At 66.3% G+C, this 23119-nt stretch overlaps 1 protein-coding gene across 1 annotated transcript in view; it reads right to left on the reverse strand.

The window, feature by feature from the left end:
• Positions 1-8227: 8227 nt before the first annotated feature.
• The window catches only part of TPO (thyroid peroxidase), a 30627-nt gene continuing 15735 nt past the window's right edge, over positions 8228-23119 (reverse strand). The window contains exons 4-15 of the mRNA XM_054566825.1: positions 22203-22363; positions 21579-21711; positions 19577-19706; positions 19008-19214; positions 17631-18143; positions 13262-13514; positions 12533-12703; positions 11653-11890; positions 11089-11297; positions 9689-9859; positions 9163-9294; positions 8228-8363 (exon numbers count right to left, since the gene is read on the reverse strand). Coding sequence (XP_054422800.1) covers positions 8260-8363; positions 9163-9294; positions 9689-9859; positions 11089-11297; positions 11653-11890; positions 12533-12703; positions 13262-13514; positions 17631-18143; positions 19008-19214; positions 19577-19706; positions 21579-21711; positions 22203-22363 — 2422 coding nt within the window. The 3' untranslated portion in view covers positions 8228-8259. The remainder of the gene's footprint in view (positions 8364-9162; positions 9295-9688; positions 9860-11088; positions 11298-11652; positions 11891-12532; positions 12704-13261; positions 13515-17630; positions 18144-19007; positions 19215-19576; positions 19707-21578; positions 21712-22202; positions 22364-23119) is intronic.

Consider the following 23119-nt stretch of genomic DNA (forward strand, 5'->3'; position numbering starts at 1 on the left):
CTGTTGACGTTTTTACAGACGGTTCGTTCATTGACCGGGACTCGGAGCCAACAGCTCTGGTGCCTGAGGGAGGTTCGCGGGACCACGGCGCACGCTCTGCCTGCCCGTCCCAGCCGGCGGCGCTTGGACCGGCGGGCAGGTGACACTCGGATTGACCGGCGGGCGGCGCTCAGCACTGCCCAGGGCCACTTGGAACGAGAAGCCACCGCCCACAGCCCAGAACCAGGGGAAACGCGGCACGAAGTAGACTGGGACAAGGACTCTTGTCCCCCCGCGGCTGGGAACAGGCCTCGGGCCACGCACTCCGGGGGACCCTTGAGAGAGTGGCCATGGGAATTCGTTTTATACTAAACATTTTCAGAATTGTCCTCAGTCAGCTACGAATGCCAGAAGTCAGGCTCCTTGAAGATCTGAAGGGAAGAGGCAGCGGTGACCGTCCCACGTGCCACCTGCTCCGGAGCGCCCCCACCCCCGCCCGCTGCACTGCTGGCCTCGGCCGCCAGAGGGCGCAGGAGCCCGGCGGCTGCGGGTCCGCCGCTGCGGGCCTTTCCGCCCGATTCCCGCCACCGCTCAGGGCCACGCGGCCGCGGGGGCCAAGGACACGCACCCCTGCGAGAGCGGGGAGGGCCCTGGGGTCCTTCACCGAGCGAGCGAGTCAGAGAAAGAGACTGCGTGATGGCACTCGCGGGTGGACTCCGAAGAACAGAATAAACGGAGAAGACGCAGCAGAGTCAGCGACGCCAAGACCAGGCCGACGGCGGCCGGAGGAGGGGGCGGGGCCGCGTGACGAAGGCGAGGGGCCGAGAAGGACGGGTCGGCGGCTGCGGGGCAGTCGCCGCGGGTAAAGTCCAGCGCAGGGAGCAGAGTCCGTGACGCGGGGCTCACCGTGCGTGCGGCCAGGCAGGCGCAGGAAACGGGGTCGCTCGCGGGGTGGCTGACCGGCCCCTGTGCCGATACAAAGTAACACGGAGGGCTGACTACAGCGGGACAGTAAAATAAAAGCCGAAGAGTAACGGAGCACATAGAGCCAGGTGTTTTACATTTTATAGGACGAGGAAAGCTAAAATAAACGGGATTGAAAAATAAAGATAGTAAGATGAAGTGCAGTAAAACCAGTACTTTTCACAAGTAAAAAGTAAACAGAAGCAGGTCTGTAATATTACAAGATGTTTCTCTGTTTTGGGGTGAAAATCTAAAGTAAAAAATAGAAAAAGCAAAATTTCTCCACAATCACATTTTGTAAAAAACAACAAAAAATAAGTTTTCAGTAGTTCGTTTTATATTTTTTGTTTTATTAAGATTTTATTTTAGAGAGGGAAAGAGGAGGAGAAGCAGCCACGTGTGGTTGCATACCGCACAGCCCCTGCGGGGAACCCGCCGGCAACGCAGGCCCGCGCCCTGGCTGGGAAGCGAACCTGCGACCCTTTGGTTCGCAGACCGGCCTCAGTCCCCTGAGCTGCACCAGCCGGGGAGGATCTTTTTAACATGTTTCAGTGTCAGAGTTGCAGTTTGCACGTGTGCGCCGGCTGCACAGGCTCTGCGTCACTTTGCCTGGCACCGGCCGGGCGGCCTGAGGGCTTTGGAAGCCCGAGGGTTGAGGGGCGGACTGGGGAGGGCCCCTGGACTGTGCCCAGCCCTCCAGGTGAGGCCGCTCAGGGCTCTGGCCTCCACCGATTGGCCGGCGCCAGGGCGCGCAGGGCGCTCATCAGTCACCGCAGCTGGGCCTGAGGTCGGCCCGCATCGGCAACTGCTTGTCTGGTTTTGCCACTTTTCTCGGCCTTTTCTCGAAGGAAGGCTGAAACACAGCTGAGGCCTGGATGTTGTCCCTAAGGGGGAAAGGTCAGGGGTTCCAACGGCAGGACCAGCAAGGACACGCTGGGGGAGGGGAGGCCACCCTGGAGACACAGTCCTGGGCCCCCAGTTTCTGCCCTGGTGGCCCCCGGTGCCAGCCCCTCACCCTGCTGTGCTCCCGCCCGTCCACCTGCCACAGATTGACAGAGACCCCTGAGGGCAGCGGGTCAGACCGTGAATGCGCCCCCTGTGGGGCCGCGTTCTGAAGGTTCGGGTGTCGTCTGGGTTTTTAGCCCGGAGGCACAGGGGCCGTGCTCGCTGCGGCGGCGCCCAGGAAGCCGCAGACCCGCGTCCCGCCCAGGCGGCGCGCCGCGCAGGTGCCGACGTTCCCGCGATTGCACCTCCCTTCAAAGTCGGCCTTCGTGGAGGCGCCAGCGCGCCCCGCAGTGGTCGGCGTTTTCCGCGGCGCGGCCGGGACACCCCGCCCCAACTTGGGTCCAGCCGAGGCCCGCGCAGCCTGTCACCTTTTCCACCTCAGCGGTGGCACAGGCTCGGGGCAAATGCCCCTCCCCACCTGCCTCCCGCGGAGCCGACTGAAGGGGGTAAAAGTCGTCTGTGGGGAATACAGAACGTGCAAAACAAGTTTTACTCTTTTGAAACAACTGTTTCTGTAATAGTGCACGTTTCCTCTCCCCAAAATTATAACAAAGGTGAAATTTACCAGAAATGAAAACTGCCAGGTTACTGTGTTGTGAAACAATTAAATTGTGCGACTTCTAGACAGGGCCTTTATCTTTATTTTTCACAATTCCTGCCACTGCCTCAACACACAGAAAGTTCTCCAAATTAAAAGCAAATTCTAAACTATTTAAAGAATGCACTGTTAAAATTAGATGGTTAGCCCCTAAGAGGCAATCTAAACAAGACACGTGTGAAATCTACCAAGTTTTGTTAAAGCTAAATCACCTAATGCTGCAGGTTAAATGCTTTACTGATTGATCATTGTCTTCCTTTAAATTTAAAATTGGACTCTGCTGATGGGGTAACAACATTGTTACATCACCAAGGACTCTCCACCTGGTGGGGACCGGAGGGGGCGGTGGCCAGCCAGGCCTGCGACCCTGTCCTGGCGTCCGAGTCACCTGAGGGGTGCGGTCACTGCCCGCCACGCCCCCTCCTCCAAGTGCTGGGTGACCGTGCTGCCTGCGGACCCACGGTCCGGTCGTCCTGGGCCGGCGCCCCTCACGGCTTCCCCAGTCGGGGAGGTGGAAGAGGAGGAGGAGGAGGAGGAGGAGGAGGCCGCGCGCGCCGGCCCCGCCCGCCCCGGGGCTCTGTCCCCTCCCCACTCCCCCACCACGGTCTGGTGGGCAACGCCTGCCGGGAGCGGAGGGGCTGCCCAGGAAAGCAGAGGCTCCGGCGCCTGGGACGTCCTGGCCCTGCTCTGAGGAGCAGCCCTTCAGGGGTCCCCTCCCTGCGAGGCTTGTCCCCCGCCGTCCCCGAGTGGCGGGCCACGTGGGCCGACTCCCCGCCTGGTCTGCTGGTGTCACCAAGACCCTCCCCCCCATGAGTTGTGGGCACTCTTCCCAGATCCCTCCGTGTGGCCGATTTCATGGCCTGTGTCACTGGGCCACCAGGTGCCCAGAGAGCTTGACAAGCGTCATGTACCACACAGGTCATCGCAAGTGATGCGGGTGGGGCTGGTGTCCCAGTCGGGGCCAGCAGAGCGGACAGCCCTGCCACGTGGACGTGGGTGGACCAAGGGGCGGGAGGGGCCCCGCCCGCCCACCTCCCTGTCCCTCTGGGCCATGGCCCTCGTCCGGCTCGGCTGCACCCATGGGAGCCGAGGGACGGCTGTGCGCGCCCCCGCTCCTTGCCCCTTCCTGTCGCCCCCCCCCCCCCAAGCAGGTGCCGGGAGAGGGGCCGACGAGGGAGCCGCAGGCCACGGTCTGCGTGGTGCGTGGGGCCTTGTGAGATTCGAAGCTCCTCCCGGGCTCAGAGAGCCCACAGGAATCCGGGCTCCTCACGTGGCAGCTGAGGGACCAGGCAGCGCTGCGTCACTCCAGGGACCAGAGGCAGGGACAGCAAGAGGCGGCCCGTGGGCAGGGATGGAGCGAAGGCGGCAGCGGCGGCGGCGAGGGCCGCTGGCAGGAGCGGCCGCGCCTGCGTTCCCCGCGGCGGCCAGCAGGTGGAGCCGTCCGCCTTCCTCACGGGGGAGAGGCGGGGGACTCCCTGCTGCCCAGGGTCCTGCAGGGGACGCGCCCGCGTGGTCAGCGGGCGTCCCAGGGCCAGGAGGCGGCGCGGCGCCCCCGTCAGACCAGCGCGCCCCACGAGTGGGCTCACGAGGAGGAAGATGCTGCCCTGGCCACACCGCACGGGGCTGACAGGCACCTCCGGGGGGCTCCCTCAGGACTCTGGTGGGACCCTGTTGTCACCTGTCCCCGAGCTCCGATTTGCTGTGACGCAGACTCCCTCTTCATGCGGGGCCTGTCGTCCCTGCATAAGTCAGGGCTGTGCGGCGACCGCCAGGGCCGCCTGCCGGGTGCCGTCGGCTGCTGCGGGGCCAGCAGGCCCTATGTGGCGTCGGGACCCCGAGCCACCGATGCGCGACGATCCACGGCCCCCGCGGCGCTGGCCCCGGTCTGGCCAGCGGTGCGTCCCTCAGCCGCGGGCGCGAGGCGCACGGCGTCGAACGGACAGGCAGCGCCGTGGCGGGGGTGGGGGGGCGGTCAGCTCAGCTCCCCTGTCCCGGGTGCGGCGGGCGGGCGGCTGGTGGCATTGCGGGGGTGTCTCCACGAGGTCGCCCGTGGGCTCCCTATTCGCAGCGGTGACCCGGGGCTCGGGCTGGGGGGCCCTAGGCCGTGAGAACGATCGTGCGGTTAGGTGGCGAGAGGAAAACCCGCGTCCCTGCAGGAAGCCCCCGTGGACGTCACGGGCCTCCTGGCCCCAGTCCCCGCGGGCTCCAGGGCCGACGCCCCGAGCCTGTGCCTGGTCCCCGCGCGCTGTCCTCGGGTGAGGGGCGGGGCGCCCCAGGCGGCAGGCGCAGGGCCGGCCGCTGCCATGCCTGCCTGGCCTCTGGGTCCCCATCGCTGCAGGTGCAAAGCAAGGTGGTGGGCGGCTGCTCTGGAGTTGAAGTGACTAAAGCTCCTCCCGCGCGGGGGCCATGGGGGTGCAGGCCGCTGCCCAGCAAGGGCCCGTGGGGGCGCAAGGGAGTGAGGGCGCTGGGGGTGGGGTCCCAGCGACCCCGGGACCCGGCGGCCGTGGGACCCACGTGCTGGCCCGTCCCTCCAGAGTCAGCAGAGGAGCCGGCCAGTGGGAGAAAGTGGGAAGTACAGGACAGGGACTTGCTCAAAACTTGAGAAAAAGTGGGAAATGAGTATGACGTAAATACCGCTTCCCCAATGTTCAGCTGGAAGAAAAGGCTCACACATGTGTACGAGACGCAAATGCCTTTCAGGGGGACCCCGGGGGGGAGGCGCAGGCGCAGGATGGATGGGCGGCAGAACAGCGGGGTGGTCGCCGCAGCTGCATCGGCCACCGCTGCCGGCGGGCGGGCCTCCCTGTGCACATGGACTCAGCGGTGGCTTTCGACCACGCGGCCGTTCCGCAGGGATCACTGCCCACGCCGGCTTGTCCCGACCAGGCGTCTGAAACACGCACGCGTCTGGTCACCGGCGGTGAGGCTCGAGGCCAAGGCGGGAGGTGCCGCCCTCGACCCTTCAGCCCTCCATCCGAGACGGGAGGCCGATGGGCGCCCTTCAACAAGCAAAGATCCTTTCGAGTTGTGGCGCCTCCTGCCGTCGCTTGGGACAGAGCTTCCGGCTCCCAGACGAGGCCGAGGGCCGGCCCGGCGGCTTCCTACCCGCAGAGCAGGACCTGGGATCCGCAGGCCGGGTCCTGCGGGACGGAAGCGAGCTGAGCGCTCCGGCCGACGGCGCCGGCCGGGCTCGGTCCCGCGGGGTGGCGCTGTCACGCTGACGCGCTCTGCACGCAGAGACCCCCGGGGCCGCGTCCTGTCAGCGCTGGGGCTCACAGGGTCGGCCCTTCCCTCCCGCTTTGGCCGGGCCCCAGGGTCTGCACGTCACTCTCCACCACACCATCCCTCGGGGGCTTGGGCAGAAGGTAAAAGGCCAGTTCAGACCGACTGCTCCCCACACGGAACCGGAGCATTTCGCTGGGGCAGCAGCGCATTTTAAAAGCCAACAGTGTCGCTCAGCTCTGCCCGCCCCCTCCTGCCCCTTCGCCGATGCGCGGGAGGCTGCAGCAGCGCCCAAAGCCCCGGGCTGGAGCCCGGCCCACGCAATGGCAGGCACGCCGTTCCTTTCGCTCTGGCTCACGGACCCCGACCTGCCCACGCTTCCCTAAATGTGGGCTCAACCGGGGGCCAACCGCCCTTGTCTCGTAAACACAGCGTCGGGAGGAGCGGGGAGGCATCGAGGGGCGGGGACTGTGCGGATGCGGAGGACGGGGGCCGCGTGCGGAGCCCCTGGGCCTGCGACAAGCACCCGCGGGGGACTGACAGATGGGAGGGAGGCCCACCTGCGCTGGGCCCCCCGCGGGGACGCCGCGGGGGGAAGAGCGAGCGCCCTGGCATCGCCCAGTCCCCGGCAGGGAGGCTGCCGCTCCTTCTCTCTCCGTGACGGGCAGCGAGGACTTGGAGTCACAATGTGTCCTGTGGACAAGCACACGCAGGTCAGCGCCGTCATCGCTCGGGAGAACCCCACGTGCCCGTCGCGCGGGCGTCGCCGCTGATACCGAGAGAGCGACCACAGACAGGAGCCATCTGCTGGTTCACGTCAGGAGGGCCGCCCGGCGGCCTTGGTGGTGTCATCGGAACGTCCCCTAAAGGGGAAGTGTCAGGAAGTTAAGGTACAGTTGCCGGCGTCCCTGCCCGGCAGTGGGGGCTGGGGACAGCCCCACATGTCCGTCGCCGCCGAGAGACGTGCTGCCCTCAGCCCCACGCATCGCTGCTCGCCTCGCGGGCTCGGTGGCTCTTCAGGTGGGAAAGAAACGCGCCCCTAAAATCCCGACGACCATGAGAACAAGGGACACAATACTCGCTCTGCTGCCTTGTGCGCACGCTCAGGCCGACACCGTGCGCCTGGGCGGGGCTTTGAGCGTCACTGGCTCGGGAATGCGCTGTCTGCCGGTCTTGGCACCTGCCAGTCCTCGCGTGGCTCCTTGTCTACGTGGATCTGAGGGGCTGCGTTACAGACTCCACCGAGTCGATGGCTGTGAAACGGGAAAATCTACGATCTAGTAAAAAACAACCAATGGGCCAAAGAAGAATGAAAAGGGCGACTGAGCCCTGGGTGCGCAGGGGGTGAGAGCGCCGCTCGACGCGCCCAGGCTGCGAGGCGCCCCCGGCAGGGCACGCGCAGGGATCCACCGACGATGCGTAGATGAGGGAACAACAAATCCATGTCTCTCTCTCGGGTCATTTAAGAGAGGAAATTAGAAGTATCTTGAGACAAATCAAAATGAAAACGCAGCGCACAAAACAGAAAGCGCAGGCCGGCGGCCGGCGGCAGCGAGAGCTCAGCCAGGCCGTGACCGCTCGGCCCGCGACCTGGAAGAGGAGGGGCGAGCGAGGCTCGCAGTCTGTCCAGTCCGGGACAAAGCACCGGTCACCGGCCGCCCCAGCGGAGCCGCGCTGTCAGCGGACCGGGCTCCGGGGAGCCGTTCCCGCCCGGACAGCGGCCCACAGGCAGCCGGGTCCTCCCGAACCGCAGGCCCCGCCCCTCAGAGGCGGGCGCCCGGCGTCCCCCTGCCCTTACGTCACTTCCGCGGGCGCGCCGGCCCTGCGGCCACCGGGCTCGGCTCAGGGTACGGCGTCGGCACAAAAAGGCAAACGAAGAGCGTTTAGTGACGACGCCAATGGCGTTCACGTGCTTGGAGCCGGACGTGCGAAGTGACACCAATTCACAAGTTCACTTCCGCTGGACATTGACAGCCGTCACCTCAAAGCAGGACTACGCGTGCGAGTGAGTGTGACAGCGTGTGAGTGGGAGTGTCTGTGAGCGCGTTCACGTGTGCGCGTGTGCGTGGCTGTGTGTGTGTGAGGGGTGTGCGCGTGTGCGTGACTGTGTGTGAGGGTGTGCGCGTGTGCGCGACTGTGTGTGTGAGGGTGTGAGGGTGTGCGCGTGTGCGCGACTGTGTGTGAGGGTGTGCGGGTGTGCGCGTGTGCGCGACTGTGTGTGTGTGAGGGTGTGAGGGTGTGAGGGTGTGCGCGTGTGCGTGACTGTGTGTGTGAGGGTGTGAGGGTGTGCGCGTGTGCGCGTGTGCGCGACTGTGTGTGTGTGAGGGTGTGAGGGTGTGCGCGTGTGCGCGACTGTGTGTGAGGGTGTGAGGGTGTGCACGTGTGCGCCTCCGGGAGGCCGACAGGCCGCACCAGCCTCGGAGGAAGGAGCAGCGTCGTCAGCGGCCGCCCCCGCCCGCCCCGGGAAGCGAGCGCCGGCCGCCCGAGGGCACTCACCACCAGCAGATGGCCGTCCAGGTGAGGGCTGCCAGGACGCAGACCAGCAGGGCGCCGAGCACCACGGACACCACGGACGCCCGCGGGAGCCTCCCGGAGTCTGGAGTGAGAGCGCGCCGGTGAGGGGTCCCAGCCAGACCCTGACCCCGAGCCCGTCCTCCCAGCCCGGGGCCGGGGGAGCCCCAGGGCAGACGTCCTGGGGACCCCGAGGGCGGCGGGGCCGAGGGGCAGCGTGGCTCCCGCTCCCGGCTCGCTGGCGTCGGTGCCGGCCAGGCACGCGGGGGAAGCCGTGAGAACCGCCCCCTGCCCGCTGCCTGCCCGGCTCGATTCCGTGCCCGGCACACGGCAGACGCCGTGAACACGCTGGGCCGAGAGGACGCCGCCGCCCGGAGGCGGCCAGCGCGGCAGCCCAAGGGGGGTCCGGAGGGAGGCCGGGCCCTCTGAGCCCTGTCCCTGCGGGGCCTGGGGCCAAGCCCAGATTGTGCGAGGTCCTCTCCTGCGTCGCGCTCGTGCGACGCGGAAGGAGGGGAGGAGTCTGACCTTCCCTTTTAACGGGTGCCTGTGTGTCATGTTGCTCTTACGAGTGCCAGAGCCAAGCCGGGAGCCCTGCGCCTGTGACTGAGGGGCTGTGTGACCCCGCGCGGCCCCTCCGTGCTGTGCCCACGGGGACGAGGCGCGGCCTGGGGCGGTGCCCAGCCGGGGTGCCGCTTCACGGCCGCTCTGCACGTTGCGGCTCAGCCGCCGCGCACGGAGAGACCCGACGCTCCTGCTCCCTCCCAGCCCTGGGGACTGCGGCAGGGTGGACACACGTCACCAGCCCCGCAGAGCTCGCAGAGGGACCCTCAGCCACCGCGCGGTGTGTGGCGCGCCCATGGCCGGCACGTGGGGTGTGGGCTCACCGACGCAGGTCCTGCCGTCTTCCGCTAACACGTACGGGTCGGAGCACTCGCAGCGGAAGCTGCCCTGGGTGTTCCGGCAGCGGGCGGACACGTGGCAGGGGGTCTCCGCCCCGGCTCTGCACTCGTCCACGTCTGCACAAAGGACGGGGTCTGGGCGTCTGAGGAACTGACCGTGGCCCGCCCTCCACCGCGGCCGTGGCGGCTGAGGGTTCCCCTGCGGGCCCCTTCCCTACGGAGCCCAGCTGCTTTGCTCCGTCCCCACTGGGAACAGGGGGGTCGTCCCCTCCCTGTTTAGACTCTGAGGGTCCCTGAGGCCCCTCCTGCCGGCTCGGACCCTCCGAGGAGCCCTGGCTGCAGCCTCTCGGGGTCGGCAGCAGCCACGCTGCCCTTCCGACCACGCTGGCCCGGCCCCGGGGAGATGGCTGTGCTCAGGGGCACCTTCCAGTGAAGGGCATTTATTTGTAATTCATGTTTGGGAAATGCAGACTTGGGGTCAGTCATTAAAAGACCCTGTTAAGCGACTGACCTTTACAAACAGGGGGCTGGGAGTCCCAGCCTCGGGGGGTGCACGTGAGCTGCTCTGGGCCCTGGAGCGCGAACCCGTGGCGGCAGGAGAACCCCAGCACACGCTGTCCAGCGTCGCCACAGAGCGTGACGTCCCCGTTCTCCACGCGCCCGGGGAAGCTGCAGGTGTCCCCTGGGTGGGGGACGGGGGGCGTACAGTCAAGCACAGGCTCTCCTCCGCCACCGCCCGTCCCTCGGGGGCAGGGAGCTGTCACGTCCGCGTGGACAGAGCCGTTTCCGGCCCAGCGCCAGCCCTCCGCCCGCCATCCCGCACGGGCCTCTGGACGCCGCGGCTCCCTCGCTCCTCTCCTGTTCGCCCGCGGGACCCCTCTGGCCAGCCCCCCGCTCCGCAGGCTGCTCCACCGAGACCGCAGTCCGGTGCAGCCCATCTCGGCCCAGCCGTAGCCGCCCGGGCAGCCGCTCACCCCTGGGGGGCCTGTCTGCAGCTGAGTCGCCAGAAGCCCCTCCCGTCCCCGCGTCCCTGAGCCGGCCCTGCTCAGCGGCTGTGTCCCCTGCCTCGCACCTGGCGAGTCTCACAGGGAGGGCCTGTCCTTCCCCGACGCATGCGCCCTGGGCGTTGCCTGGTCTCGGCAGGAAATGCAGCCTCTAAGACGGCTCACATTTGTACCCTCTTCCCGGGCTCCCCGTTCTGTGCTGACTGCCGGCCGCTCTCCGCACCCACAGCTCTGGGAGGCCGCCCGCCTGCCTCGCGCCCACCCGCTTGGAGCCGGCCCCGGTGGGAGGGGCCCGCCGGCTCCCACAGGCCTCTGCGCAGGCGGCCCCGCAGCGCCCCCCAAAGGAGCTCAGGCGGCCCTGCCGTGGGGACGGGCCTGTCCGCAGACCCTCCGACGGCTCCGACAGCTTCCTCTCCTCTGGGGGCCTCACAGCAGCTTCTCCCCGGTTGTCCTGCGTGTGCCCGGCTCCCCCCTCCCCCGCTCACCCCAGTGCCTGCCTCGTCCAGAATGAGGGACAGGAGGCTCGGGGCCGAGACCCGGGGCGCCCGGGCCCTGTCCTTCCTCTGGTCTCACCACCGCCTCCTCACCTCCTCCTCTCAGCCCTGGACCCGCCTCCTGGGGCCGCTCTCCCCTCCGATGGGCAACGTGCTGCCGCTCGTGGGGCCCTCGCTCTCCTGTCCCCACGTCACCCCGTCACTGACGGTTCACTCGGCACTGACACAGCCCCACAGGAGGACAGTGTCCCCTCACAGGGAGGGCCCCAGCTGGGGACCGGACCGAGGACGCGGGCCAGGTCTCCCTGGTATTTTCCCCGAACGCGTGGCCCTGAACCCGCCCCTTGGAGAAGCCCGGCTCCTGCCGTGGAACCTGCGCCGTTGGCAGGAGGTAGCAGGCGGCGGGCAGGTACCTGGGGGAGCCGCCTCCCTCCACGCGTCCAGGTCCAGGCCGGGGACGTCTGCGCACGGCTCGAAGTCCTGGGGGAAGCGGGCGACGCGGAAGGCGTCGGCGGGCACGCGGGGGAGGCCGGTGTTGTCGCAGAGGACCCTGGACAGAGAGTGCTTCCCCAGCTCCCGGCGCTGCGCCTCGGTGAACACGCCGCCGCGCTCCCACCAAAACCTGCCCGAGAGCAGCGTGCGCTGACGGGGGCCCCGCAGGGCCCGCCCGCCCGCGCCCCGGAGCCCATGAGGCGTGAGGACACGGTTCCGAGCGAGGCAGCAGCTCCTGACTACTTGACAGGCTGCCCTTGGAAATTAATGAGGGCGTGAATGGGGAGGAGGAGGCTGAGGGGCCCTCTGGAGAGAACGTGAATGTCCTTTAAAAACCTGATGCAGCACCAACTGCAGAGGAGAGAGCTGGCACGTGCAAGAAAGAGCTGACTGTTTCAGGAGCAGGCGCCCCCAGGCCTGGCAGACCCAACCGAGCCGCGGCGCCTACTCCGCGCGGGCGCAGGCCTGGCCGCCCCGGTACCCACCGGTCCCCGTCCCGCAGGGCCCTCATCTGCCTCCCGATGATGCACGCGAACAGGGGGCCCGTCCGGGCGCCCGGCAGGAAGCCCTCCACCAAGCCGCCCAGCCAGACGTCGATGTTGTCGGGGTGCTTGTACAAGTCCATGATCCGGTCGGCAACGCTCCCGTTGGCCACGACGCCGCGCAGGCCAGCCCGCGAGCGCAGCCGGGGCAGGCCGCAGAACGCCCGCCAGGCGTTGTAACCTGCAAGGGCGCACACGGCTCTCCCCTGGCCTGCGTCCCCGTCCCCTCGGGCGCCCCGACCTCGGCCTCCTGTGCACGAAACCCAGGGACTGGGAGCGCGTGGCGCCGCCCTGCTGAGTGGATGTGCCAGGTCACTCCGGACCTTGGGGGCTCCCCACAGCCTGGCCACAAAGAGGCCAGACGGTGCAGCGGGCAGGCTCACTGGGCACGCAGGGAGGTCGACCAGAGAGCTGAGCTCCAGGGGCCTGGAGGGGCATGGCCGTGGCGGGCGGGGGGCAGGGTCGGCCGGGGGATGGTGTGAAGGGGAGCCGGGGGCCAGAGGGGACGTGGGCAAGGAGCACCGTGAGAGAGCACAGGGCCTGGCATGGGAAGGGGCTTCCCGGTCACACCAGCGGCCGGGAAGTGGGGCAGCCGCGCAGGGACGGCCGGGGGCCTCGGGGGCAGCCGCTGCCTGAGGACCCGCGGCTGCCTCAGTGGACGGACGGGAGGGCTTTCAAAGCCCGTTTCCGGGAGGTTAACAATAGATTTGCAGAAACATTTCACGTCAGGTCGGACTCCGCAAGAGCAAGCCCCTCATCGGGCGGCCCCTCCAGGACCAGAACCGGGGCCGGGCGGGCGAGGGGGTGCACACAGGGCGCTGACCTGGTAGGCCGTGGTCCCGGCCCCGCTGCAGGTTCAGCGAAGCCAGGTCAAAGGTGCCCTCGCTGGTCAGCACAAACAGCCGGTCGGTCAGCTCCTCGCTCACCAGCTGGGCCGGCGCCTGCCGCTTGGCCGGCTGCACGAGGAGCCCCCGCACCAGGGGGTCCACGCCACCTGGAAGACACCGGGGGCGGCCGGACTCCTCCCAGTTCTGCAGGGACAGCAAGGCCTCCGAGCGTGCACTGCGCTCACTCAACAGACGTGTGGTCGGGGACGAGGGGAGCGTGGTGACCACCCTTCACACACGTCACCCGAAACGGCGATCGTTTCCTCAGCGATTCGCCCCCACGTGTAGCCCGGCCAGGACGTGCAGAAGCCACACGGTGTGGAGCTGGGCGTCCGGACAGACAAGGGGTCAGGGTGAAAGGGCGCCGTCCGCCGTGTGGGGTACGAGGCCCGAGCCCCACCCTGCACTCGCGAAACAGCGGGGCTGCCGCCGAGGCCAGGGCACTGCCAGCCACGGATTCGAAGACCTCGACGGCCCGAGAGGCGTGTTTTTGAGAAATAGCTTTGCCTTTACAAGCTCTGAGCACCTGTGCTTCCTCCATAGACACTGATGGCCGGAGGGGGCCCAGCCGACCGCCGCTGTGCGCCCAGGCGGGCACGCGGCCCCTCGGGGGCGGGGGGCTCTGTCCGAAGAGAGGACGGCGCAGGGCAGGGGCAGGCACGCACCTTCCTTGAGGAGCCTCCAGGGGCTGAAGAAGGCATGGCGCAGCAGCAGCGGGGGCAGGCGCTCCTGGAAGCGGGCGTCCAGCCGCCGCACCAGCGGGTGCACCGTGGCATGGCCGAAGCGGAAGGCGGCCGTGGAGAACACGTTGGACACCGTGGGGTCCACGGTGGCGTCATAGCCCTTGTAGAGGCCCACGTGCTGCTCGAAGGCCTCAGGGCCCAGGATCTTGGGGACGTAGTCCCGCAAGGTGATGATCTGCAAGAACAGATGTGCGAGCCTCTGAGCGGGGAGCGAAGGCAGCGGAGCCGGCACCCACTGCAACCCCCGGGCTGGGTGTGGCCCGGGAGAGGCCACGCCTCCCTGTGAGGGCGCAGGGGGCAGGCGCAGCAACACCGACCATTCCTGGCAAGGTCTCGGAGCTCCGCACTGCTGGGCCGGACGGGGCACATCAGAGATGCCCCCCCCGACCCCCTCCAGAGTGGGACAGGACGGGGCGGGGGGGGCAGCCGAGCGTGGGCCACAGCCGGGGGGCTGGCCAGGGGCTGCTGCCGCTGGGCTCCTCGCAGACATGGCAGTGTTTCTGTCTGAGCCCCCTTCTCCCCTGACCTGTGAGCAGAGCTGTGGCGCCTGGACCCACAGCGACGTCGGGGTCCGGTCGCTGCTGGGAGCCCTGGCATGGAGGCTCAGGGGTCGGCCCCGCGTGGGCTCTCAGCCTGGCCGCATGGCCTCGCGCGTCCAGGAGGCTGGCCAGCCTTCCCGAGCCGGCCTGCCTGCCTGTTGGGAGAAGCCTCTTCCGGGAGCTTTCCTGAGAGTGAAGATGCACGTGGCTTCACGTGAGATGTGTTCAGTGTCACACCTGGATGACAGCACAGCAGACGCACCCCAGTTTGCCGTGTGTAATGTGCCCCCATGTGTTGTGCACATTATACTCTGGGTTATTATACCCATGGTAGGTAATCGTTATACCCACGTATAATGCACATCTTTTATTTTTCCCTCAAAAATTTGGGCAAGAAAAGTGCTCATTAGACACAGCAAAATACAGTACATTTTATAGAGGAGAACGATGCAGTTTGAACAATTCCGTCTCCCCAAGCTTAAAGGAAATGACGCGTAATTAAGGGTCACGTGTCATCCGGACGACGCTCATGAATCTGCGCGTTTGCAGAGACTGAGATTCCCCTTCTGGACTGTCTTCCTCCGCTCTCAGCTTTTCGCAGGAGCCGCAGCAACAGGGCGGCGGAGGTGCCATCGGGGCTCTGGACTGAGCGTGGGCCGTGGGCGTACAGATGAGTCCAAGGCCCAGGGCATTGTCTGAAATGGGAGGCCAGCCGGGCCGGCAGTGGTCGGCGTCGCCGGGGTGGTGGGGAGGCCGCTCATGGGTGGGCCGGGCCTCGATACACAGCTTCTTTCTGCTCTGCGACAGAGGCTTTGCACCGAGCTGCTTTGTCTTTTTCTTTCTATTTGTTTTATCTATTGATTTATTTTTCTGGAAAATCAGGAGTTCTGTGTACAAGGCCGACTACAGAGTGTGGCCGGTTCCCAGACGGCAGGGGGCTGCTGGTGGCCTGCGTGGGCTCCCTGCGGGGAGGCACCTCAGTGGGCACGACATGTCCTGGCCCAACGGGTGCGGACCCAGTGCCTGGGGGCGCCCTGCACTGAGCAGCTCGATCCTGTGAAACCACGGCACGCGGGTCCCTGAGATCTCCGCGGACGAGCTCCGCAACGAAGCGGCCGGCTCTGGGCGCTGGGCCGTCCTGTTGAGGCCTGGCCCAGGACTGCGCACCGGCTCTGCTTTTACTTTAATGGGATGTATTTCAGTATCAAATTGTCTTGGTATTTAGAGACAAAGTTTTGGTCCATCAACTTCACCCAATGAGGAATAACCCAACAGGAACGGTTCTGCCATTGAGCCCGCGGGCTTCACACCTCAGCTCGCCACTGCGGACCCTCTCAGTGGCTCCAAACAGGACAAGGGCTGTGCTTGCACACTTGAAACGTGTCCCTCCAAAAGGTGACATGAGCTTTCTCAGTGCGACTGGGAACTTGGAGGGAGCGTGGCTGCTGTCCCAGCCGGCGGGAGGACGCGTCATGGGCTTGCTGTGTGGCTTCCCGTCCGAGACTCGCAGACCCGAAAGCCGGGCCCCGCCCGGGTCTCCATGCTGACATGTGAGGAGCACCCGTGTCCCTGATCTGTGTTGGGGGCAGTCACGACTTCGTCACGCAGAATCCGCCCCTCAACCTCAAATGCAATTGCAGGGCTGCAAACGCGTCCAGGGGCTTCTGACAGACGCTGTCGGTGAGCGTGGCCCTCCCCCCAGCTCATGGGCGGCCGCTGCGTCCCGCCAGCCTCCTTCCTCGGACTCTTCCCCGCGCAGCAGAGGGGACACGAGCCGGCTGTCGGTCGAGGTGTACGCTTGTCAAAGGTGCCGCCCCCCTTTCTCCGCACCTGAACTTTGGGAGGCCGCTGCAGGCTCACACCGCGCCTCTCAGCCCCGAGTGGCCGCCTACACGAAGCAGAGCCCTCCGAGCCAGCGCCTCTCTGTGTGCGCCTGTGTGCTCCCCACGGCTCCCTCCGCCCTGCCTGACCCGAGATGCGGCGCGAACGATGGCGCCGCACACCTGCAGTGCTCCTGCAGCCTCACCACCTGGGCTGCGCCAGCCACTCTTGGGAACTTCCCCGGCGACTCCTCGGAAACCTTTCCGCGGGGTCCTCCTCCCTCACGGAGGGCGGGGGAGGGGCAGCACCATCCGGTCCTGCCTCTTGATCCCTGTCTCCCAAGGGCAGGCAGGGTCTCCTCCCTCCCTCTCTGGGCTCCGCCTCCCAAGGGTGCTGGTCCGTCCAGCCATCTCACGCGACCTCCTGGTTCCTCTGGGACCCGTGGGCACTGCCAGGGTCGGCGTTGGGATCTCTGTGGCCTGAGCCGGGGCTGGGGGGTGGGGTCTGTGCTGGCAGGAAGGCGCAGCTGGGGGCAGGATACGGCGGGAGGCTGGGCACCTGCCCCGGGGCCCGTGAACGGGATGTGGGTCTACAGCTGCCGCCAGGCCCTTCTCCTGACAGATAGTCAGGCAGGGGGACTCCACTAAGTTCGCGAGGTCACACGATGCAGGTCTGACCTGAGACTTGATTTTTACTTACAGCGGGGACAGGGTCGGGTTCCTGGTCACATTATACTGTTGTGCAGACTGATTCGGGCTCCCCTCCCAGACCCCTGCGGGTTCCCTTTCCCTTGCTCACTTCCCCGTCTGTCCTCGTCTGTCCAGCGAGGTCAGAGGTCAGTGAGGGCGCTCAGCGTTCCCGCAGCCTCAGGCTCTGCGTCGGGTTCCCACGTGCCGGCCCAGCAGCCGCGCCGCCCTGACCGCGCGCACACACACCACACGCACAACACGCACCGCACACCACACCCACACGTGTATATGCCGGAGTCGGCACTCAGCCCACAGAAACCACACAGCGAGCTCACGCACGTCACAGGCGAGAGAGAGATTCTGGGGTGTCTTACACTGAACCGCAGCAGGTGCGGGTGGGAAGAACAGGCAGGTTCATCCCTCAACACGATTCGCATCTGGGTGCCAACTTGAGACTTTACTGTGATCCTCCGATTCACATTAAATGTCATGATGAACAATGGAAGAATTGAGACTCTTGTTTAACTTCCTAGTTCACAAATCTGTTTTTCTTTTCATTTTGTCCATTGTTTTCAAATACAGAAACACCGGAGTTACTGGTGGGCTGGCAGCTCAAGGGGTGGCTGGGAGGGTTAAATGAGTTAAAACCCTAAAGCGCTCAGAGTTCCCTGGGAGCCAGCGGCGCAGGGGGCGGACTGAACCTGCCCCGGCTTGAGTAGCGGTGGCTGCTGCGCCCCCTGCTGGACAATCACCTCCAGCCCCAGCGCCGACGAGAGCTCAGACAACGGCGACCACGTCCTTCAGAAGCTGCTGCGTGAACCTGAGTGCTGGCGCCCGCGGCAACTCCACGCACCGATCAGGACGCCCGCTGTTACCGCACACCAATCAGGACATCTGCGGTAACTCTGAGCACCAATCAGGACGCCCACAATGACTGTGCACCAATCAGGATGCCCACGGTGACTGCGCACCAATCAGGACGCCCGCGGAGACAACGCACCAATCAGGACGCCCGCGGAGACAACACACCAATCAGGACGCCCGCAATTACTCCACGCACCAATCAGGACTTCCGCAGTGACTGTGCGCGAATCAGGACTCCCGCGGTGACTGTGCACCAATCAGGACTCCCGCGGTGACTCTGTGTACCAATCAGGACTCCCGCGGTGACTGCGCACCAATCAGGATGCCCACAGCAACTTCGCGCACCCATCCAGGGCCCCAGGAGGGCGCGGCACACACCTGGTGCAGGGCGCCCACGACCTTGCGCGCCTCCTGGTAGGCGGTGTCTGCGCTCCAGTGCGGGTTGAGGGTCTTGAGCGCGGCCGCCAGGCGGTTGTGCTCGCGCAGCCACAGCGTGTGCAGGGCCGCCAGGGAGAGGACCTCGCTGGCGCGGCTGTCCCCGGCCAGGAAGCAGGGGGCAGGGCCCTGGGCGCCGGGCTCGGGGGCACAGACCGGGGGTGCGCGCGGTGGGGCGAAGGGGAGGTAGGCGCGGCCGGCGTCCTGGTGGCGCGTGTTGACCCGGAGCAGCCCCTCCGCGCTGGTCCAGTTCCGCAGCTGCTTCTCCAGGGCCGGGGAGCTGCCATACACGGTGGACGCGTCCAGGAAGGAGGTCAACCCGTTCATCTGTTGTCGCGGGTTCGCGGAGGACAGGTTGCCAAACAAGGCGCCTTGGGCTCCGGTTCCGCAGGCGGCGGACGATCGATAGAAGGGCAAGCAGGTGGTGCCCAAGGTCCCTGAGGCGTTGGCTGGGAGCTGCCGGAAAGGGGACTCAGTCACCTTGGGTTCTCGGCACCCTCTTTATAGACACCGGGAACCCCACGCTGACCGGGACCCTACATGGCGGCTCTGTCCTCAGTTCAAGCCAGCCCTCCCCGCCGTCCAGGGCCACCCTCCTGCGAGTGTCTGCTCAGTGCCTGCCCTGTTGGGGCCTCCCCTGCAGGCACCCAAGTATCCCAACTGTCGGTTGTCATATTGGCCCCCTTCCCCCCTTGGTGGGTGGGGCCTGCCCCGATGGAGTGCTGCTCAGCCTGGCCAGGACGCCTGCTCAGCTAGGTTAGGAGCCCCGCCGGCCTTGGCTCTCAGGTGGAGGACGTCCCCTGCCAGGTCTGGAGGTGTTTTCTGAAGGGAAGCAGCCGAAGCCCTGGCTGCACGGTGTCTCTCTGCACATAAGAGGGAGGATGCGACGCCGGGACCATCCCAGGGCCCGGCCGCGCCCTGGCCGCCCTCTCCAGGTGCTCGGTGGCCGGCTGCCGGCGCGCCCCGGGGCTGGGTGCCCCCACGCCCTTAGCTTCGGTGTTTGTGAAGGCAGGTCAACAGCAAGGCCGAGAACAGCGGAGATGCTCATGCTATGGGAGCCACAGCGCATACACACTGCGGGACCCTGAGAAGTCACGAGACAACCCGATCCGTCCGTTTAGTGACACACTGAAGTATAAGAATTGTTGCTGAGTGGCCCGGGCTCCGGACGATGCGAGGGCGGGGCACATGGAAGGAAGTACAGACACGCACGCACACACGTGAACACCACGCGCAGATATGCACAGATCAGTGCTTAACAGCTGCCATCCCCTGGGAACAGGACAAAGGGAATTTCGCAGCCGGATGCGCCAGTCGCACCTGTATGGGGAAGCACGGGCTCCGGTTCTCGCAGCTGAGCTGGCAGTCGGCGCCTCCCCCGAACGCGGCCCCGCTGGTGCTCTGCGGCGTGAACGCGATGTCGTGGTCGATGTACTGCCCCCACGCCACCAGCAGGTCCGAATATTGGTCGTCCTCGGTCACAGCCTCGTTGGGAGCTTGAATGACCTGCCTCGTCACCTCCCAGACCTGGGTGAGGAAGGGGAGGGTGGATGGGGCTTGGGTTTCACGGGCCATTTGCTCCGGGAGCAGGCCCATCGTCCCCGCTGCCTGAAGGAGTCGCTTTGCTAACAGGTGTCTCTGAGCAGGCTCATCCTCCACCCGGGCGTACAGGGGCTTCTGAAACACGGGGTGCTGAACGGGCCTTAGCCTGACCCTGTGCCGCCCCCGCCCCTCAGCTGTGAAGTCGGCTGTGCCCCCCCCCACAGGGGGCAAGGGCGGCAGGAGCCACACCTGCACCCGCAGGCGCCTGTCCCGCCAACCCAGAGCTCAGGGGAAGGTTGCGGGAACCGGATCCTGATACAGGTCGCGCAGCGTTCTGGGGCACCCACCGGGGGCAGGGGGACCCCGTTGTACAAGAAGTGGGGGTTCCAGCCTCGGGGCTCACTGATGCCGTCCTCGTAGGAAGGCGGCAGCCACCTGGCCAGGGCTGTGTTGGAGGCGCCCCACCTGGGATGGTCCCTGTGAAGCGAAGGCCCGCAGGTGAGTGGGGGGCGGGGGCGGGGGCGCGGTGACCCGTCTCGCGGAGGGAACGGTTCTCCCAGGACAGCTGTTGGGCTGGCCCCCCGGGCCCTGGGCCTGACCCGGGCCTGTGGCGCCCAACAGAAGGGCTTCCGGTGCCTGCGATCGGGGCCCCTCCAGAGCCCGACGTGCCAGGTGCGCCCTCTCCTCAGCCTGAGGGCCTGCCGTTCCCACCTGCCCCTCCGGCGGCCCCCCCAGTCAGGCACGCCCCTCGCACCGTGGCCGGCCAGGGGTCCCTCCCCGCAGGGCAGAGACTGGGTGGGCACCGGGCAAAGACACAGTTTGGAAAAGTGCTGGTGCCACGCCCCTCATTCAGGCGCCACCTCCTGCCTGTCGTGCGGAACTTCTGCACGCAGATGCGGCTAGAAACCGCGTTCCTGGGAACCGCTGCGAGCCCTCCGTTCAGGCGTGAGATGTGTGTCAGGGAGCCTGCGTTACTGCATTTATTTGGATGAAAAATAAGTCAAGGTTTTTCTGAGAGAATAAGTCGTGTTTGGCAGATGGATTTGACAGTTAAAAGGGAACGTGTTCCACGTCGTCAGACGTGCTGCAAGGCACATCGCGTTTGACAGAAAGATGCCTCGCGTGAGGAGGTGAGGCTGGTTCAGTGATATGTTGGCCTGACAAACTGCTCGGAGCTGCCGTGCTGAGGAAGGTGCCTCGGTGACAGGCACAGGCGCAGCTAAGCGCGGAGTGACAGGCTGGAGAACTGCAGAAGTCCGACGAGGGGTGGGCGGTGGCAGATCCTTGTGAGAATCGGGTGCCTTCCAGCTTCTGCTGAAAAAGGGGTCCAAGGACCCCCCGGCTGCAGGTGCTGCCGGCAGAGCCTGGCAGTGGTTTTGGCGACAGCTCGTTGTGTTCATGCTCCCTGTCTCCAGAGGCGTCGGAGGACCAGGCTGCGCTACGGTTCCCCCCGCAGCTTCCGCAGCAAACTTTCCCCGAACCCACACTCGGCCAGCCCGGACGCAGCCCCGGTCACCACCGCGTGTCTGTGTTGACATTTGTGAGCCCATGAGGGGAGTGATCACATAACCTGCCCTTCTGATGGGGAAATGCTTTGTAATAAAGAGAGCTATTGACACTTCTCCTGGGCCCACAGGTGTGAGCCGGGCTCCCCCGGGTGAACTGGGGCCCCGGGGTCCCATCTGTCAGCCCCTGAGAGCGGAGGCTGCTCTGTGCGACAGCATGGCCCTCGGAGCCTGGCACACGGGGGCGGTTAAAGGCTTTGAACCGACATACGAATGAATGGCTCCTTTGATTCTGGCCAACCCCCCCCCCGCCCCCCGCCCCTGGGCTCAGCCTCCCCCGATGTCTTCCCTGCACCTCGCGCTGCAGTGTCCGCCCGGTTCTGCACCTGGGCCGGGCAGGGCCTCAGGCTGGGAGCCCAGCCACACACGCCTCACCAGCCTGGAGGGTCTGCCGTCCTGGGCTGCCCCCCCCCCCCCCCCCCCCCGTGATGCAGGTCTCGGGCCCACGCGCAGCGTGCGGGGCCCCCCGGAGCCCTGAGTCCCCGCCCTCCGGCCGATCCCCGTCTGCCACACCGCTCTGCCCTGCCCTGTCCTCGCCACGTCACTTGCCACTGCGTTAGACTGCTCGGTGTGTGACCCACCCCCCCGCGCGGGCCACCGTGGACCGTGCTGAGCCCAAGGCCCCGCCGAGGTCTCAGTGCCGCGCGGCCGGCGGCGCGCCCCTCCCCCAGCGCGCAGGTGGGTGCGTGACAACGCCCGGGAGTCCGAGGCAGGGCGGGAGTCACACACCCTCTGGCCGCGTGCGAGTCCAGCCGGCCGAGGGGCCGGGAGGCGAGGGCGGTACCTGTTGTTGCAAGCGCCCGTGATGAGCCTGTACTTGTCGGCCAAGCAGGAGCCCGGGCAGCGCGGGGGCCGCGTGTGGACTCGGCAGCCCGACACGTTGGCGATCACGTCCAGCAGGTCCTGCGGCAGCGCGTCTGCGGGGCCACCGCGGGCGTCAGCGCTCCCGGCACCTGCCCCTGCCCCCAAGCCCTGCCCCGGTCACGGTCACCAGGGGCCGCGCGTGTCTGTCTACAAAACCTCCCCTTTCTTCCAGGTTGAGTTTGGCTCCCCCGTAAATGCTCTAGTTCAGGCCCCCCAAAAAAGAGTTTTGTTTTTTCGGTGAGGGTTTTTTGTTTTGGGGGTGTTTTTATTTGCCGATTTTATTCCTACTTAATCGACAAATTGATTTTCAGCTAGTTCTCCAAATCCAATTGGAAGAGCAGAGAAAGAGCTAATTCTCAGGTTAAGTTTAAAAATTCTGTATTGTACCAACTGTCGCTTGTGTCCTGTGAGAGACCGGGAACCGCCCCTTCCTGGGGGCCCCGCCTCCGGTGCCGCCCCGTTGGCGCCTGAACAAGGTCCCGGCCGCACCCTGCCCCCCCCCACCCCGCTGCTTGGTTGTGGGACCAGCGCCTCCCGCACCCACCTGTTGGGAGCCCTGCCGGCCTGCGGCCAGCCCTCCGCCTCATCGCCTGCACCGAGGCCTCCATGATCTCTGCCGCACGGGCGGCGGCCCGGCTGGCCGGCTCGGGGAGCTTGGCAGCAGACAGGAGCTGCGACGGGGAGAGGCCTCTTTTCTTGAGGTCTCTGGGCACCAAGGGGAGATGTAAAATCCGTTATTCTTCTACGGCGATGTGGTAACTAACCGCTCGTCCGCCAAGCAGACGTTCGGGGGAGCCTGCGGGTGCCCAGCGCTGCGGGAATCCAAGGGCAGGGTTTGTGCCGACCCCGGGGCCAGGGTCACAGGACAGAAGCACCGGCGATTGATCGCTGTTGGACGAGGAAGAGAACGGCCTGCGTCTGCCGTTCCCAGAGCCCCACCCACCTCTGGACCCAGGGGACTCACAGCGACTGTGTAAGACGCGCCGTCTCCTAAACACCCAGCTGCACATTCCAGTCCGAGAGCAGGCAGCTCGGGCCGGCCCAACCCCGGGCGAGGCCCTCGTCTCAGGGGCCCTGTGCCCACGGGGCAGTTACTGAGACGGAGACACAGCTCTCGACCCGCACTCCCCGCCCGCCCCCCCCCCCCCGCCCCCCAGCGCCGGCTTCACGCAGAGGAAACGAGCCGGGAGCTCGTGGCAAACGCTTGTCCTCAGGGTTCAGTGAAATAAGTAAAAGTTAATTTGCGGTCAATATGGACAAGGGGATTTTTCTGGCTGGACTAATAGGACGTGGAATAAGCCAACGGCAGCGGGGCGATATTTCGGGTCGGGGGCGTTTCTGTACTTAGTCAGCTCCTGAGAGAACGGTGCAGGCGCCGCCTGCTCCTCGGGGCCACGTCTGCCTGTTGGGTCCCACAGGCCCCTGAGGCCATAGTGCTCTCAACGCTGCCGTCAGCTCCAC

This window comes from Pteronotus mesoamericanus, unplaced genomic scaffold, assembly GCF_021234165.1.
Source record: "Pteronotus mesoamericanus isolate MK-2021 breed Mesoamerican mustached bat unplaced genomic scaffold, CSHL_Meso_final contig_101, whole genome shotgun sequence".
Lineage (NCBI taxonomy): Eukaryota > Metazoa > Chordata > Mammalia > Chiroptera > Mormoopidae > Pteronotus > Pteronotus mesoamericanus.